This window comes from Pristis pectinata, chromosome 1 (assembly GCF_009764475.1).
Source record: "Pristis pectinata isolate sPriPec2 chromosome 1, sPriPec2.1.pri, whole genome shotgun sequence".
Classification (NCBI taxonomy): domain Eukaryota; kingdom Metazoa; phylum Chordata; class Chondrichthyes; order Rhinopristiformes; family Pristidae; genus Pristis; species Pristis pectinata.
The window spans coordinates 52,331,832-52,350,668 of NC_067405.1; the positions used below are offsets into that span (position 1 = coordinate 52,331,832).

Here is an 18,837-nt window from a genome sequence, read left to right on the forward strand (position 1 = left end):
CGCTAAACTACCCTGCAGCCCCTAAGCACCAAGTGGATATTTTTGTGAGTACACGGGGTACCTAGAGCAGAGTGTGAAGATGAGCAATAACACTGCCTGCACATGGCAACTTCCTGGAGGGCAAAAGTGGACAGTACAATAAGAAGGTGGGATGAACCGAGTCATTTCCCATTTGGCACATCTCTACGTGAAGCACAGGTAGAGTGAGATTGTGTTGTGGCACGGACACATGAAGCTGGGTGCAGCCATCGCAAAGGCTCAGTGGGGAAAGACTACAGTTTAGGGTTCTTCTGCCACTGGAGAGGGTGGGGTGGGGTCAGGCAAGAAAGCGCCTAAATATTGTAAATACGGGACTGGGTAGCCCCCAGGGAGCCACACGTGTGGCATTGGTGCTGTATTTTATATAAAAAGGTAATACTAATGAATCCTATACAAAAATGTTAAGGCTTGCACTGTTTTATAATTGTATATAGTTTGTCTTTTATTAGGAATAAAGTTTATTTTGGAATAATTTTAAAAAATCCGAATGGATTCCCTGTTCACCAGTTCCCCCGCCCACGTTGGTGCTGAGCACGGTGCACGGATCAGCGAGTGGGCGAAGCCAGTGCAGCCACAAGCCCCGGGGAACCCGAGCGGTCACTGTGCGCTTGCGCAACGCCGGGTCCGCCCGCCCGCCCACCGCTCCAGGCTCCAGGCTCCAGGCTCCACCCCTCCCATTGTCGTTGCCAGGGCGTCCGCGCGTGCTGGTGTTACCCAGAAGGCGGCGCGACGACGGCAGCAGCGGTAGCGGCGGCGGCCCGGGTTTGTGAGGCGCTTGGTGGATCGTCGAGTTTGGTGGCGGAGCAGCAGCAGCGATTGAGGCAGCGGCAGAGGCAGACACAGTGACATGCCCCCCAAGAAAACGTCCAGCCAGCCCAGCAAGAAGACCGAGCAGAAGAAGAAGGAGAAGGTTATAGAGGTGAGCGGCGGGTGGATGGAGGAGGGGGTGGGAAGAGCAGAACCTTCGTGTAGGCCCCGAAGCCGGGGTCTCGGGTCTCGCCTGGGAGGACGGGGGGTGCCGGCCGCGCAGACGGGTGGGGTCGCGGCCCGGCCCGGCCCGGCCTCTTACGCCCGGTTGTGCGAGTGTCCCGGCGGGGCGAAGGGGGGGGGGGGGGGGGGGGAGTGAAGTGAAGGCGCCGTTTCACTGCGCACCGCCCGGAGGCCATGTGGTGGGGAATGGGCCGAGCGACGGAGGCGCATGGTTGTCGGCTCCTCCTCCTCCTAGCTAGCGGGTAGGGCCTCTTCTTTCCCAGGCAACCCTCATACGTGTGACTTCTGTCGGTATCTCGGATCCGAAACGAGGGCCGGTTTCATACAAAATGACAGTGTCCACCTGGGTCTGTTTTGGTGAGCGTTGACACTTCTGCCTCTGGTTGACCTGACGTGCCCCCAACCCGAGTTTCTTTTTTGCCTGCACCTCGGTGACGAAGCAAGGCCTTGTTTTGCCATTTCGATTGAAAGAATGTTCATTTGACAGCATAGAAACTCCTCAGTGCTGAACAGCCGGTCTAGGTTTGGATGAAGGGATAACATTCAGGAAAAGATGGAGGATTTGGGGACAGAAGTTCAGAGCATGTGACCGAAAGTGTACACAGCTGTCATCGGTGGGATTACCAGAGAAGGGGTCGCTCAGCGGACTGAAAGGCAGAATGCAGCCCAAGTTTAAACATGAGGGGTTTGAACTCAAAGTATTTAACTTGAGAGAGAAATATGATTTGAGTAGGGACTTTCAAGCAAGACAGTTTATGATGAATTGAAGTTGGCAATACATGGGCACTAGCCAAAACAAAATTGAAATAGTCTGTGAGTTCCAAAAATGAAGAAGTGAACAGCAGGCTTCATTACAGGTCTGATGTCTTTGTGATGGGAAAAACTGCAGTTTAAGTAGCATTAAAATAATTTTGCCCTGCAAGTCTGAGAGTGTGGTTGATCTACTTCATTCTATATTCCTGTCTTTGCTCCATGATTCTTAATATTCTTCATTTTTACATAAATCTGATTCAGATTTAAAATTAACTATTGAGCCCATCTCAAGTGCCAGTTACAGAAGAGAATTACAAAATTCTACCTAGAGAAACCTTTAATTTCAATTTTGAAATGCCTAATTTTTAAGTTGCATTTCTCCAACCATTGAAATAGTTTTCTAGCTCTGCTGTGCTGTCCTTTGTCTTGAAAATGTCAATCAAATTACTTTTCAACTTGAATTGTAAGAAATGCAATAATAAGTGGTGTAAATTCTTGTAATTTAGCCTTATTCAGTCCATCTTCAAATCTACTCCCAAGGTCCATCTGTCTTTTGAGATGTTCAGAAGGAAGTATAAAATGCCACGTCGTCTAACAGGGCTTTGGTATTGGTTTATTATTGTCACTTGTACTGAGATACAGTGAAGAACTTGTCTTGTGTTCTGTTCTTACGGATCAATTCATTACACAGTGCATTGAGGTAGTACAGAGAGCATTGAGGTAGTACAGGGTAAAAACAATAACAGAATACAGAGTAAACTGTCACAGCTACAGGGAAGTGCATTGCAGGTAGACAATAAGATGCAAGGTCAAACAAGTCCATCTCATCGCATAAGAGAACCGTTTAATAGTCTTATCACTGTGGGATAGAAGCTGTCCTTGAGCCTGGTGGTATGTGCCCTCAGGCTCCTGTATCTTCTGCCTGATGGGAGAGGAGAGAAGAGTTATGCTGGCTGCTTCACCAAGGCAGTGAGAGGGATGGACAGAGTCCAAGGAGGGGAGGCTGGTTTCCGTGATGTGCTGGGCTGTGTCCGCAACTCTCTGCAGTTTCTTGTGGTCCTGGGCAGAGCAGTTGCCATACCAAGCCATGATGCATCCAGATAGGATGCTTTTTATGGTGCATCGATAAAAATTGGTGAGTGTCAAAGGGGGCATGCCAAATTTCTTTCTCCTGAGGAAGTAGAGGCGCTGGTGAGCTTTCTTGACCATGGTGTCTACCTGGTTGGACCAGGACAGGCTATTGGTGATGTTCACTCCTAGGAGCTTGAAGCTCTCAATCCTCTCGACCTCAGCACCATTGATGTAGACAGGTGCATGTACACCGCCCCCTTTCCTGATGTCAATAACCAGCTCTTTTGTTTTGCTGACATTGAGGGAAAGGTTGTTGTCATGACACCATGTCACTAAGCGCTCTATCTCCTTCCTGTACTCCGACTCATCATTATTTGAGATGCGGCCTACTACGGTGGTATCATCTGTAAACTTGTAGAAGGAGTTAGAGCAGAATCTGGCCACGCAATCATGAGTATACAAGGAGTAGAGTAGAGGGCTGAGAACGCAGCCTTGTGGGGCACCAGTGTTGAGAATAATCATGCTGGGGGTGTTGCTGCCTATCCTCACTGATTGTGGTCTGTTGGTCAGAAAGTCAAGTTACAGATGAAGGTGTTGAGTCCCAGGTCTTGGAGTTTGGTGATGAGTTTGCTTGGAATTATAGTACAGGAAGTCCCTGGGTTACAAACGAGTTCCATTTTTGAGACTGTTCATAACTTGATTTCGTCTGTAACTCGGAACAGTGTCCGCGCATGCGCACTTGGCCTGGGGTTGTGCCAAAGAAGGTGTGCTGCCGCCATGGTAGGATCGGGGGCTGGGCCCGCTTACGAACCGACCACGAAGGTCAGTTCGTAAGTACGGGCATTCGTAAGCCGGGGTCTTCCTGTATTGAAAGCAGAGCTGTTGTCGCTAAACTTTGTTTTGTTTTGGCATGACTTCTATTGCCTTGTGAATATTTTTACAGGATGAGAACACTTTTGAATCTTCTCATTTTAATGATCCCCAAGTTTCTATGAAAGTCATTTTCCAGCTTTTTATTTAGAAAGTGATCTGTTTTATCCTTTGGGAACCTGGAGAGGGTCCTGTCTATGGTCTGTATTGAAATTTATTTTTCACTTTTATGGCCTTTAATCATTTTCATATCTTACATATTTTATGCTTCCATATATAGAAGGTAACATTGCCACCTATCTTTGTCATTGTTAAACTTGAATATGTGGTTCTCTATCCTATTCATCAGTTGAAGTTCTAACACATCATTGCCAAGTCTCATCCTGCTAATTAGCATATCTGTCCATTATCGCAACTTTCTCCTAATGTTCAGCCAATCCTTAATCAAGATAACAGTATATCTTCAACTTCAGATAATGATGGCTTAATGATTTCTGAACTTCTGTATGAACATCCATGGGTGTGTCCTAGTTACTCAGATACCTTTTAAAAAAAATCAAATTGAAGATCAGCTCATCTTTGAATATGATGTTGTGTGCAAATAAACTAGTTCAGCTTGAGGTAATGTGAGGCAATATTACAGCGGGCAAGCAGAATCAATGGATAAACAGTTGAGTTTTGTCTGCACTTGTATGGAATCTGACTTTGTATTTGTTATTGTTAGGGTCAATGTGCAGATGAGGTGGGCCAAGGATGAATCTTTAAGATATCGGCACAGGTGGATAGTGAAGCTGTTGCTCAAGGTACTCTAGTCACAACCTGAAGAAAGTAAAGTATAACAAACTGGGAATCCTGTTTACAAGCTGGAATATTTTTTTGGGAGAAGTTGGAACTGGATAAGGTTCCAAGGTTGTGGATTGTGATTTGTGACTTGTTTATGCAGTTGTGATGTTGACTCGACTTGTTTTCTTGGTTTTGCAGGAAGAACTAGAATGATCGTACTGGGGCAAATGTGTCAGTGATAGTGATTTTGAGTTGTGAATGATGGCCAAGGTTTCAGCAAATGGGTGTCTATAAATTACAGTTGGAATTGTTTTAAGCAGGTGAGATCTTGTGAAGGTACAACTTAGGTGGTAAGATGTATATGAAAATTAAATGTCCTACTCCAGACTTGAGCACAAAAATTTCATAAGTGATTAAAATCATGGGAGAGAGAATTTGTGGTATTGTATGGTCAAATTTTTATGGAGCTCTGAAGGAGGATGCCACGATTTAAAATGAAGACGAAAGCAGAGTAATTATCTCCATGCAGGGGATAGGATTCTTTGTGGAGGGATTGGGGAATTGGTCAAAATCTTTGAGATCATATGAAAAAGAAAAGTTTAGTTGGAAAAACATGTCTGTGGTGAAGGTCAAATTGCTAGAGCAGCAAACTAGCAAAGGTATAGATGGGTGGGGAACTCTTGTTGCAGACAATATGTTTCAGTTTGAGCCAGAATATCACAGCAGTCGTGCATGTTAAGTTCTTGAGCTTTGTGACTAAACAAACGGTCTAATTGGTGGGTGCAGGGTGGCATTGATATGCATCTTGTGCAGAACAACAAGATGCATGGTCAAGTGTATTGATCAGGAAGACTGGGAGAAGAATGCACATTTCTTGCTCATTGGGCCCTTTGGAAAGAAAAAAGGCTGACTTTGTATAGTGCCTTTCATAACCACATGACAGTTGCTATCGATTTATGCAGCTAACTTTCACACTCAAGACTGCTTAAAATGATAATGTCCAGATACTTAGTGGTGATAGTAGCCAAGACATCTAGGATTACTCCTTTGATCTTCAGAATAGTGCTATGGGGTCTTTTAAACACACCTGAGAGTGCAGCAAGAAACTTCCTTAGGTTGACATTAAATCCACAGGAAGGTAAATTTTCAGTATGTTGGGAGCACCATTTAGATTCTTGTGTTCAAGTCCTTGGGGTGGTTCATGTTAGTTTGTTTAAGCATAGTTTTTTCTATGTTCCGAAATTTTTGATGTCTTTTTAATTTTTCTTACTTGTGGCAATTCAATTTGCAGTCTATCTTGGATTTTTATTGAGTTATCTATGTTTAAGTGAACCCTAAATTCATCAGTCTTGGGGGGGGGGAAAGAAAGCTCTTAAATTTACATATTTTAGTTTCTGGGAAGTTGGTATATGCAGTTAGTTTCAATATTGCAAGCAGAGGCTCCTAAAAGATGGGCAAGCCCACTGAGTTCTTACAATTGGCTATGTTGCAACAAAATAATAGAAACATCTGCGTTCTCTACCTGCAACCAGCAAGGTAATCTCTCAGGAAAGTCAAAAATAGATTAACAATCCTAGACTAATTTGGGGATAGACATTTCAGGGAAATTCCTTAAGGTGTTAGTTTCAAGGTGTAAGCAACTAAGAAGTGCATTACCCAACATGCCTTATCAGGTTTCTATCTGTATGCTTTTTAAAAAAAACAGTGGCACTGCAGGTAGTGCAACTGTCTAATAGTTCCAGTGGCTCAGGTTCATTTCTGATCTCCTGTCTGTGTGGGGTTTCCTTTTGCTCTGGTTTCCTCCCACATCCCAAAGAAGTGCTGATTCTTTGATCTCCAAAAGACCTCTTTTTAGGACGTCAGGAAATAATAGCTTATGTTGTCAGAACTATAGAACAATACAGCACAATACAGGCCCTTCGGCCCACCATGTTGTGCCGCCCTTCAAACCACACCTAAGACTATCTAACCCCTTCCTCCCACATATCCCTCTATCTTAAATTCCTCCATATGCTTATCTAACAATCTCTTGAACTTATCCAATGTATCAGCCTCCACCACCACCCCAGGCAGCGCATTCCATGCACCAACCACTCTCTGAGTGAAAAACCTCCCTCTGACATCTCCATTGAACTTCCCACCCATTACCTTAAAGCCATGTCCTCTTGTTTTGAGCATTGGTGCCCTGGGAAAGAGGTGCTGGCTGTCCACTGTCTATTCCTCTCAATATCTTGTACACTTCTATCATCTCCCCTCATCCTTCTCCTCTCCAGTGAGAACAGCCCTAGCTCCTTTAGTCTCTCCTCATAATCCATACTCTCTAAACCAGGCAGCATCCTGGTAAATCTCCTCTGCACCCTTTCCAATGCCTCCACATCCTTCCTATAATGAGGCGACCAGAACTGGACACAGTACTCCAAGTGTGGTCTCACCAGAGTTTTGTAAAGCTGCATCATCACTTTGTGGCTCTTAAACTCGATCCCCCGATTTATGAAAGCTAACGTCCCATAAGCTTTCTTAACTACCCTATCTACCTGTGAGGCGATTTTCAGTGATCTGTGGATATGAACCCCCAGATCCCTCTGCTCCTCCACACTACCCAGAATCCTGCCATTTACCTTGCACTCTGCCTTGGATTTTGTCCTTCCAAAGTGTACTACCCCACACTTCTCTGGATTGAACTCCATCTGCCACTTGTCAGCCCAGCTCTGCTTCCTATCAATATCCCTCTGTAAGCTTCGACAGCCCTCCACACTATCCACAACACCACCAGTCTTTGTGTCGTCTGCAAACTTGCTAACCCAGCCTTCCACCCCCTCATCCAAGTTGTTAATAAATATCACAAAAAGTAGAGGTCCTAGAGCCGATCCCTGTGGGACACCACTAGTCACAGTCCTCCAATCTGAATGCACTCCCTCCACCACAACCCTCTGCTTTCTACAGGCAAGCCAATTCTGAATCCACACGGCCAAGCCTCCCTGGATCCCTTGGCCTCTGACCTTCTGAAGAAGCCTACCATGCGGAACCTTGTCGAATGCCTTGTAGACCACATCCACTGCACTACCCTCATCAATCTTCCTGGTCACCTCAAAGAACCCTATCAGGCTTGTGAGGCAAGATCTTCCCTTCACAAAGCCATGCTGGCTGTCCCTAATCAGTCCTTGATTCTCTAAATACTCATAGGTCCTATCTCTTAGAATCCTTTCTAACAGCTTATCCACCACAGACGTAAGGCTCACTGGCCTGTGATTTCCTGGACTATCCCTACTACCTTTCTTGAATAAGGGGGCAACATTTGCCACCCTCCAATCCTCCAGTACCATCCCTGTGGACAACGAAGACTCAAAGGTCCTAACCAATGGTTCAGCAATCTTCTCCCTTGCCTCAAGGAGCAGCCTGGGGAATATTCCGTCAGGCCCCGGGGACTTATCTGTCCTAATATTTTCTAACAACTCCAACACATCCTCTCTCTTAATATCTACATACTTTAGAACATTACCCTCACCAACACTGTCCTCAGCATCATCAAGGCCCCTCTCCTTGGTGAATACTGTATTCATTGAGAACCTCGCCCACTTCCACAGCTTCCAGGCACATCCTCCCACCTTTGTCTTTAATCGGACCTACCTTTACTCTAGCCATCCTCCTGCTCTTCTTGTACAAGAAAAAAGCCTTGGGATTGTCCTTAACCCTACTCGCCAAAGTCTTTTCATGTCCCCTTCTCGCTTTCCTCAGTCCTTTAATTTCCTTCCTTGCTACTCTATATTCCTCACGAGCCCTGTCCAATCCTTGCTGCTTACACCTTATGTATGCCGCTGCCTTATTCCTAACTAGTTGTTCCATCTTTCTCGTCACCCACGGTTCCTTCACCCTACCATTCCTTCTCTGCTTCACCGGGACAAATTTATCCCTAACATCCTGCAAAAGATCCCTGAACATTGACCACATCTCCACAGTACATTTCCCTTCAAAAATGTCACCCCAGTTTACACTCCCAAGTTCTCGCCTTACAGCCTCATAATTTGCCTTTCCCCAATTAAGTATCTTCCTGTCCTGTTTGCTCCTTTCCCTGTCCATGACCATTCTAAAGGTTATGGAGCAATGGACACTGTCCCCCAAATGCTCACCCACCGATAGATCTGTCACCTGTTCCAGTTCATTACCTAAAACTAGATCTAATATGGCATTCCCTCTAGTCGGCCTGTCAACATACTGTGTCAGGAATCCATCCTGGATGCACCTAACAAACTGCACGCTGTCTAAACCCTTGGCACTAAGTAGGTACCAATCAATATTTGGAAAAATGAAGTCTCCCATTATAATAACCCTGTTATTTTCGTATCTTTCCAAAATCTGCCTCCCAATCTGCTCCTCAGTATCCCTACTGTTACTGGGGGGCCTATAGAATACTCCCAGAAGGGTAACTGCCCCTTTCTTCTTCTGAATTTCCACCCATATTGACTCTAGAGAGGATCCTTCTACATTATTTACCCTTTCTGCAGCTGTAATAGTGTCCCTGACCAGTATCGCTACCCCTCCTCCTCTTCTCCCCCCCCATCCCTTTTAAAACACTGAAAACTAGGAATATTCAATATCCATTCCTGCCCTGATGTCAGCCGTCTCTGTAATAGCCACAATATCATAGTCCCATGTACTAATCCAAGCTCTCAGTTCATCTCCCTTATTCCTGATGCCCATCCACCTTACTACTTTTATAGTCTGTGCTCTGCTTCTCCTTCCTCAAAGCCTCTCTACCTGTCAGATCTGACTTTTCCCCATCCCCTTCTTCCTCTGACCTACTCCTCTGGTTCCCTTCCCCCTCGCAATCTAGCTTAAACCCTCCTGAACCACCCTAGCAAACCTGGCTGCAAGGATATTGGCCCCCCCTCAGGTTCGGGTGTAACCCGTCCTCTCTGTACAGGTCCCACCTTCCCCAGAAGAGATCCCAATGATCCAAAAATCTAAAACCCTCCCTCCCTCCTCCCTCTCAGCCACGCATTTATTTGCCATCTCCTCCTATTCCTCCCTTCACTATCGCGTGGCACTGGCAGTAATCCTGAGATCACTACCCTCGAGGTTCTGTTCTTCAGCCTTCTGCCTAGTTCGCTAAACTCACTTTTCAGGACCTCATCCCTCTTCCCACCTATGTCGTTGGTACCAACATGAACCACAACTTCTCCCTCCTGCTCTAGAATCCTGTGGACCCGATCAGTGACATCCCAGACCCTGGCACCTGGGAGGCAACATACCATCTGGGATTCATGCTCACTGCCACAGAACCTCCTATCTGTTTCCCTGACTATCGAGTCCCCTATCACTACTGCCTTCCTGTTCTCCTCCCTTCCCTTCTGAGCAGCAGGACCGGTCCCAGTGCCATAGACCTGGCTACTGCTGCTAGACCCTCGCAGGTCATCTCCCTCAACAGCCTCCAAAGCAGAAAACCTGTTGCTGAGGGGAACAGCCTCTGGGGTCCTCTGCTCTATCTGCCTGTTCGTTTTCTTTTTCCTTTTCCCTCCCCTGACAGTCACCATTCTATCTACTTCCTGGACTCCAGTAGTACCTGCTGTAAGGGGGGGTGACTGTCTCCTTATGTATAGTATCTACAAACCTCTCCCCCTTCCTGATGCTGCGCAGTGTTTGAAGCTGCAACTCCAGCTCATTGATTGTGAGCCGAAGTTCCTCCAGCCTCAAGCACTTACTGCAGATGTGGCCATCGTAGACCTTGCTGTGGTCCACGAGCTCCCACATCAAGCAGCTGCAGCACAGCACCATGTCCTCCATCAGAACTAATTCTTTTTCCCCTAGTTTTTCTACTTAAAAATTTATAACCAATAATAGGTAAATCTAACCTTTACCTACCTACCAGCTACTCACCTGCCTTGCCCCTTTAAGCCAAAGCCCGACCACTCTGCTCCCTCTCGCTCAGCTGCCCGCTCTGACGCTGCTCGCTGGATATGGCGGTTTGCTTTTTAAACTGCCCGTGCCTTACCTGCCGACATCACGCGCCTGCGCAGTCCATCCCCCACTATTCCCAATTTAAAAACTTATAAAACAACTTAAAAAAGAACCTTAAAATCTAACCCTTATAATAAAAACCCTATTAAAAATAAAATGTAGAACATTGTTTTCAAGACCCCCTGTGGAGAAAGATCCCACCAATTCTGTGAGTGTTGCATAACTTGTATGCATGATTCATAAGTTGCTTCTCGTGTACATGTTCTGGTCCCTTTTTATTGTAACAAAGTGTTGTATCTACTTGTCTCGAGTATAAACTGCTGAGAGGCAATCGGGGATAATGCTCCAGATTTTGCTGAGTGGGACCACTGCCCAGGCTTGTTCTACTCTTGCTTTGCACATATAGAGGCATACAGCACGGAACTGGGTCTTTCAGCTCAACTCACCCATGCCAACCAAGTTGTCTACTTGAGCTAGTCCCATTTCCCTGCATTTGCACCATATCCGTCTAAACCTTTCCAATCCATGTATCTGTTGAAATGTCTTTTAAACAATGTAATTGTACCCACCTCTGGCAGCTTGTTCCATATACCCACTACTCTCTGATTCCTTTCAAATCTTTCACTGCTCACCTTTAAACCAATGCCCTCTAGTTTTTGACTCCCCTACCCTGAGGAAGATACTATGACTATTCACCTCTTCTGTGCCCCTGATAATTTTATAAACCTGAGCGTCACCCTTCTACCTCCTATGCTCCAGGGAAGAAAATGTCCCAGGCTACCCATTCTCTCGTAGCTCAAGCCCTTCCATACCAATATCATCCTCCTCTTTTTTTTTGCACCCTTTCCAGCTTATTGGTCATCTGGGTATAGGAAGAATGTCAATGTCCTTTACAGCTACAACATGAAATTCCAACTCTTGTGCTCAGTGCCCTGACCGATGAAAACAAGTGTACCAAACACATTCTTTACAACCCTGTGAACCTGTGACTCCACATTCAGGGAACTATGCACCTGTATTCCAGATCTCTTCTACAACACTCTCCAGGACACTACCACTTACTGTGCAAGTCTCGTCCTGGCTTAAATTAACAAATTGCAACACCTTACACTTGTCTAAGTTAAATTCCATTTGCTATTCTCTGGATCACTTCCCAAGTTGGTCTAGATCTCCTTGTAAACGTAGATAACCCTCTTCACTGTCCACCAGAACATAGAACACTACAGCACAGTACAGGCCCTTCAGCCCACGATGTTGTGCCGACATTTTATCCTGCTCTAATATCTATGTAACCCTTCCCTCCCACATAGCCCTCCATTTCTCTGTCATTCCTGTGTCTATCTAAGAGTGTCTTAAATGTGTCTAATGTATCTGCCCCACAACCTCTGCCAGCAGTGCATTCCACGCACCCACTCTGCAAAAAAACAAAACAGCTCTGCCATCCCCCTTATATCATCCTTGAATCACCTTAAAATTATGTCCCCTTATGTGAGCCATTTTCACCCTGGGAAAACGTCTCTGACTGTCCACTCGATTTATGCCTCTTATCATCTTGTACAACTCTATCAAGTCACCTCTCACCCTCCTGTCCAGAGAGAAATGCCCTAGCTCACTCAACCTATCCTCATAAGACATACTCTCCAGTCCAGGCAGTGTCCTGGTAAATCTCCTCTGCACCCTCTCTAAAGCTTCCACATCCTTCCTATAATGAGGCGACCAGAACTGAACACAATACTCCAGGTGTGATCTAACCAAAGTTCTGTAGAGGTACAACATTACCTCGTGCCTCTTGAACCCAGTACCCCGGCGAATGAAGGCCAACACATCATATACCTTCTTAACAACCCTATCGACTTGCACGACAACCTTGAGGGATCTATGGATGTGGACCCCAAGATCCGTCTGTTCCTCCACTCTGGTAAGAGACCTGCCATCAACCTTGTATTCTGCCTTCAAGTTCGATCTCCCGAAGTGTATCACTTCACACCTTTCTGGGTTGAACTCCATCTGCCACTTCTCAGCTTGGGTTTGCATTCTATCAATATCTTGTTGTAATCTACAGCAACCTTTTACACTATCCACAACACCACCAACCTTTGTATCATCAGCAAACTTACTAACCCACCCTTCCACATCCTCATCCAAGTCATAAAAAATCCCAGAGCAGGGGTCCTAGAATGGATCCCTGCGGAACAGCACTGGTCACCGACCTCCAGGCAGAATATGTTCCATCTGCCACCACCCTCTATCAGCAAGCTAATTCTGAATCCACACAGCCAAGCTTCCCTGGATCCCATGCCTCCTGACTTTCTGAATGTGCCTTCCATGAGGAACTTTATCAAACTCCTTACTAAAATCCATGTAGACCACATCCACTGCTCTAACCAATTACACTACACCACCAATTTTAGTATCGTCCACAAACTTGCTATCCAAGACCTTTAATATTAGATGATAAACAACAATGGAGTCAGCACTGATCCCAGGCCTCCAATCTGAAAAACAACCCTCCACTACCACCCTCTGCCTCCTTCCACCAGGCCAATTTTGTGTACAGTTGGCTAGCTCACCCTGGATTCTGTGATCTACCCTTCCAAACCAGTCTACCATGTGGGGCCTTGCTAAAGTCCATGTGAGACTATGTCTACTACCCTGTCCTCATCAATCCTCATGGTCACCTCTTCAAATTTGTGAGACACAATTTCCCATGCATAAAGTCATGCTGACTATCCAGAATTAATTCTTGCCTTTCAAAATGCTGGTAGATCCTGTCCCTCGGAATCCCATCCAATAACTTTCCCACCACTGATGTTAGGCTCACTGGCCTGTAGTTCCCTGGCTTGTTCTTGCAGCCTTTCTTGAATAAAGGCATAAGATTTAGTTCATATTTATTGGAGTCGCCCTCTTGGTACCACACCACTGGCTAAGGAAGATACAAATATCTCTGCCGCAAGGTCCTTGGATGCACATGGTCAGGCCCTGGGGACTTGACTCCCTTAATATGCTTTAAGACTGCCATCACTTATTCTTTTGCCATGTGGATGTGTTCCAAGGCATCACTATACGTATCCCTTAATTCCGTAACTTGCATAACCTTCTCCACATTAAATATAGACAAATATTTATTCAAGATCTCACTCATCCCTTGAGGACCATGGGACCTATTCTCTCCCTTGTTATTCTTTTGCTCTTAGTGTACTAATAGAATCTCTTGGGGTTCTCCTTTATTTATCTGCCAGAGCTATCCAGTATCTGATTTTTGCCCTCCATGTTTCCTTCTTGTGTGAACTCCTAAATCTCTTGTACTCAAGGGATTTGTTTGATCCCAGCTGCCAATAACTGTTATATGCTTTCTCCTTTTCCCTGACCAGAACTTCAATATCCTTCATCATCCAAGGTTCCCTAATCCTGCCAGTCTTGACCTTTACTTTAACAGGAGTTGCTGTCCCTGAACTCTGTATCTCACTGTTAAAAGCCTCCCACTTGCCAGCTGTCTCTTTACCTGCAAACAGTTTTTCCCAATCAACTTTGCAAGTCCCTGTCTAATGTCTTCTAAATTTGCCTTGCCTGAATCTAGTACTTTGACTTGTGGACCAGTCCTATCTTTTTCCATAACTATTTTAAAACTGATAGAATTATGGTCACTGGTTCTTATATCTAGAAAAAGGATTTGCTGGATGAAATCCCCCCTGGACACAGTTGGCAAAGCTTGGTGTCAGGGTACTGTGTGCCATAATTGAGTGTGTCAGAACAAACTTCAATGTACAAATCAAAAAAAAATTTGAGGCAGCAGAGTCAGGCCCACAATATTACTGTGTGTTAAAACTGCATTCTGGGTTATTCAGTAACTAAGAATAAAACTTTAACGAATTAAATAAAATCAACTCAAGGCAAGATGGTTTCAACAAATAAAAATACTCCAGGCAAACTCTCTTTTAAGAAATGTAACTTATTCTTGCCTTTCACAAAAACTTCTCAATACATTACTTTTTGGATACTATGGCATATCTACCTCACCAGGGATCTGTGACAAATTCCCTGGCATAAATATTAGGGAATTCTATCAAGTTCATGCTTCACTACTTGTCTCCATGTGAGTTGCAGAAGCTGATTCGCCAGTAGGATTCTGATAGCAAATTTGGGAGTCTATATTTGCCATGAACTTGCCATTCTTTAGACTATTCTTTCAGGCTGACCTTTTGTCACATCCTGAATGAACTTGAACACTTTTTGGTTAAATACTACAGTTGTGACCTGGTGGTGTACCTTCATGAGTTTTTTTAATCATGCTGTAGAGTATGGTGTTCCTATCTATGGATGTTTGTTGAATTTAAGTAATTGTCTCTTGATGTCCTCTGAGACATCTGAGTTATCAATGCACCACAAGATAGAGGATTTGTTCATTCGATAATGACTTGAATAACATCACTATGACTGGTTAAAATATGCTTGACATTACATCTTTTCAGGAATTTTTTGTTATTAGTTACCTCAGCTAGTTTGGGTGAAAATCTGTTCTTGTAATGTGGCTGCATACGTATCCAACATAAAACATTTCTTATCAATCTTGAGCAAAACACTAACTGCTGGAAGAATTCAGCCAGTCAAACAGCATCTGTGGTGGCAAAAGAGTGGTCGATGTTTTGGGTCTCATGTCTGAACAACCTTAACAGTCTGAATAGTGATGCTTTACTGGTTTTAGAGGCACTAACAAAGTTTTGCAAAAACTAAGTTAACCTAAATCTGTATTGATACAGACCTCCCAAGGTAGGGCACTGCACAAATACTTGTACCTTTCAACAGCCTGAAGCAAGCGGTTGCAAGGTTTGTGATCATTTTCATGTCACTCAGTGGGTAGGCCATGAGTTACTTCTTCCAACAAATTGTTTTAGCTTGCTGTTTTCTGAAAAGTCACCCTTTAATCTGGATCTGGTTTATGTCTCTTATTTTTGTTTATTGAAACAGTAGCAGCAAGTAATGATTTGTGTAAGGGCACATCCTTGAATAGCATCGTGGGTAACTAGAAGTTCTTCCCATTCTCCACAATTGACCTAAAGCTGCAGTAGAATTGCTTGGCCATTTCAAATCAATTGATGTTAATGTAATAACAGAACATTTCAGAAGGTTTTTGTTAAGGCCTTGCATAAGTAGTTGGTGTACAAAATTAAAGCATATTGGGGGTATTCTGCCATGGATTAGATGACAGACAGGAAACAGAATAGGAATAAACTGGTCTTTTTCTCATTGGTAAGCGGTGACTCGTGGAGTGCTGTGGGGATCTATGCTTGGGCTTTATGGGAATAGATATGCATGTCTCCACATTTGTAGACAGGACAAATCTGGTGGCATGAAATGTGAGCAGTGATGAGGATGCAAGGAGGCTCCAATGTAGACAAGTTAAGTGCATGGGCAAATGCCTGGATAAGATAATCCAATTTGGTTCTAAGTGCACAAAGACATTTAATTGATTTGTGATGGGAAAAGCAGAGATGCTGTATGACTTGGATTTCCTCACTGCAAGCCGGTGTGCTGGTCCTGCAAGTATTTGGGAAGGCAAACTGTTGTTGGCCTTTGCAAAAGGAAATTAATGTAGGAGCAAGGATGCCTTATAGCAGTTGTACAGGGTCTTGATGAGATCTCATCTTGAGTTTTGTATGCAGTTTTGTTCTTTTCATCCGAGAAGGGAGTTCAACAGAAAGTTACTAAACTAATTCCCAGATAGCAGGAGTGACCTATGAGGAGATATTAGGCCAATTGGCCCTCTATTCACTGGAGTTTGGAAGAATGAGAAGGAGTTGCATCAAACTGTATAATATTGTAATGGGACTAGACAGACTAAGTGCAGGGAGGATGTTCCTGATGGCTTGAGAATCCTGAACCAGGGATCACAGCCTCAGAATTTGGCATTTGTCATTTCGAGATCAAGAGAAATTTCTTAACCCAAGGTGGTGAACCTGTGGAATTCTCCCCTGCAGGAGAGAATGAAGGCCAAATCACTAAATATATTCAAGAAGAAAGTAGATATATTTCTTAGTGCTAAAGGGATATGCAAGAAAGCCCCAGTAGGGCACAGAAATGGGTGATCAGCCATCATATTTGAATGGTGAAGCAGGCCTGAGTGACGACCTATTCTCTGTGTATTGTTTCTTCAAGTTATTGTGCACCAGTGTTGGATGCAAGGAAAAACCCAAGTATACAATATTTTGTTTTGTTGTTGCCTACTATGACCCGCCTTCAGCGTTTTAGGAACAGCTTCTTTCCCTCTGCCATCAGATTTCTGAACACTCCATGAACACTACCTTGTTATTCCTCTTTTGCACTATTTCTTTTTGTAACTTACGGTAATTTGTCTTGCACTACTGCTGCTGCAAAACAACAAATTTCCCAACATATGTCAGTGATAATAAACCTAATTGATTCTTTCCCCTTTAAAGCTATTGCAAAAAAAAGAATATTTAGTTGTTTTAAATGTCAATCCTTCCTCATCTCCATGAGGACCACTCACAGGGATAGTGTACTGTAAAGTGATCATTTGCTGATCTGTAAGTGCAGTTCCTCATAAGCAAAACTGATCTTAAACTATGTAGTTAAACAGTGGAGGTACTTTTGGACTGTAATACTTTAAGTTACCTTTTGTGTGCCATAACAAAGCTGTGCTACCATGACTCTTCCCATTTTTGTTGGAGAGCCAGGAAAGGGAAGAATAGTGCTGGATCCATATTCATCACATCAGCAAACCATGAATAGGGAGACACTAAAATGTAAGGTTTAGCACCCATCACAGACAAAGGGATGGCAGGTTATTGTCTAAGTACAGTTCATCTACTTCAGATGTTGGCTTTTTATGCTGTTCTAGGACAAGACTTTTGGTCTGAAGAACAAGAAAGGAGCAAAACAACAGAAATTCATCAAAACTGTCACAAATCAAGTCAAGCATGGGCAAACTGGTGGAAAACAGGTACAGTGAATTAAGGGCTAGAGCCTGTGAAGTAGTGAGTCAACTCGCAGACAAATTTAAACTTTTAAGTTTATTTAAAATGTTAACTTGAGGAATGCTTTCAGCTCTGTTAGAATAGTTGTATTTGAGTAAAGTTACAGTAATAAATGATTGGAAATCAGAACTTCCAAAAACAAAAACTGTTTTAGAATCAGGAAATACTTGCACCTGAGAGCTCGGGTTTTGCTGAACTGTGGCTATATTTAATATTTTTTGTGCCTAAATGAGACTTTCAAGCATCAAGCTTCCTTATTTATAGTATACTTATGTTCTTTAGATACCTTTTGGTGATGAAAAGAAATCTAAGAAGGATGATAAAAAGAAAGAGCTCCAAGAGCTTAATGAACTTTTTAAACCAGTCGTAGTTGCTCAGAAGATCAGCAAAGGTAATTTTTGTTTTTACAGCTTTGTCAATTCTGACCTCTGAAATTTAACCCAAATGATGGTGTAGATCAAGACTTGTGGAGGAGATTAAAATGGTCTTTTCCTTAATGATTCAATGTCCTTCACTTTAACAGCATTTCATTAAAACATAGGTCACAAATAGTCATGGTTTAAGATTGGCTCTGCTCATTGTCAAGCTATACACTGGCTGATTTTTCGACACAGTAAGTCATTTATCTGCTAGATAGGGCTCATTGATTCAGCAACCTTAATGCAATTTGTGGAACTGGACAAGAAATAGCAGAGATCCGTGATATTCTAATCCATAACTATCAACATTATCTCCAAACATACAGAATATAATTTATGCCCTAACCTTTCCTTTAAAACAATAGTGAGCAAAAGTAGTACATAAAAGAAAATTTCCAGATTATTCTCTCTCCTCTCCACCCTTAAAGACTCCCTGTTTATATTACTAAGATTTTGTGCATCATATTTTCTTTGTCTCTTCATATCTACTCGTCAGATTCTGACTTTTCCTTTCTCACTTTGCTCTGGACTTTAGCTTTGGCCTATTTCTTTCCCAATTATTACACTATCTTCCACTGTCTGTCTCCCACATTGTATTTTTTTCTCCTATTTCAGCAGCATCTACAACATCGCAAGACATTGGGCCAGCGAGAATAGTCCAACATATCAGTGTTACTGATTCTTCAGTTCTTCATAGACCTGCAGAGATATTGGTAGGGAGAGAGACGTATTTCAGAAATCAGCTGGTGCCATTTAACTACATTGGCTATATTGACATCCAGTATCTTGCTGCCACCACCACCACTCCCTGCCCATCCCCCCCCGCCCCCTTCTCTTTCCCCCCCCCCCACCCCCCCCCCCCATTTGCCACATTCCCAGCAGCACCCTACCCCTAACTTCCATAGACCAACATGTGCTGTATGTTTGTGATAATGCTGAGAATTCTGGAAATTTTCTTAATGTTA

General features: G+C 43.8%; 1 protein-coding gene across 1 annotated transcript in view; it reads left to right on the forward strand.

Annotated features, from left to right (window-relative positions):
• Positions 1-549: 549 nt before the first annotated feature.
• zc3h15 (zinc finger CCCH-type containing 15) overlaps positions 550-18,837 on the forward strand; it is a 30,028-nt gene continuing 11,740 nt past the window's right edge. The window contains exons 1-3 of the mRNA XM_052030815.1: positions 550-958; positions 17,318-17,419; positions 17,736-17,844. Of these exons, the coding sequence (XP_051886775.1) occupies positions 887-958; positions 17,318-17,419; positions 17,736-17,844 (283 nt within the window). The 5' untranslated portion in view covers positions 550-886. The remainder of the gene's footprint in view (positions 959-17,317; positions 17,420-17,735; positions 17,845-18,837) is intronic.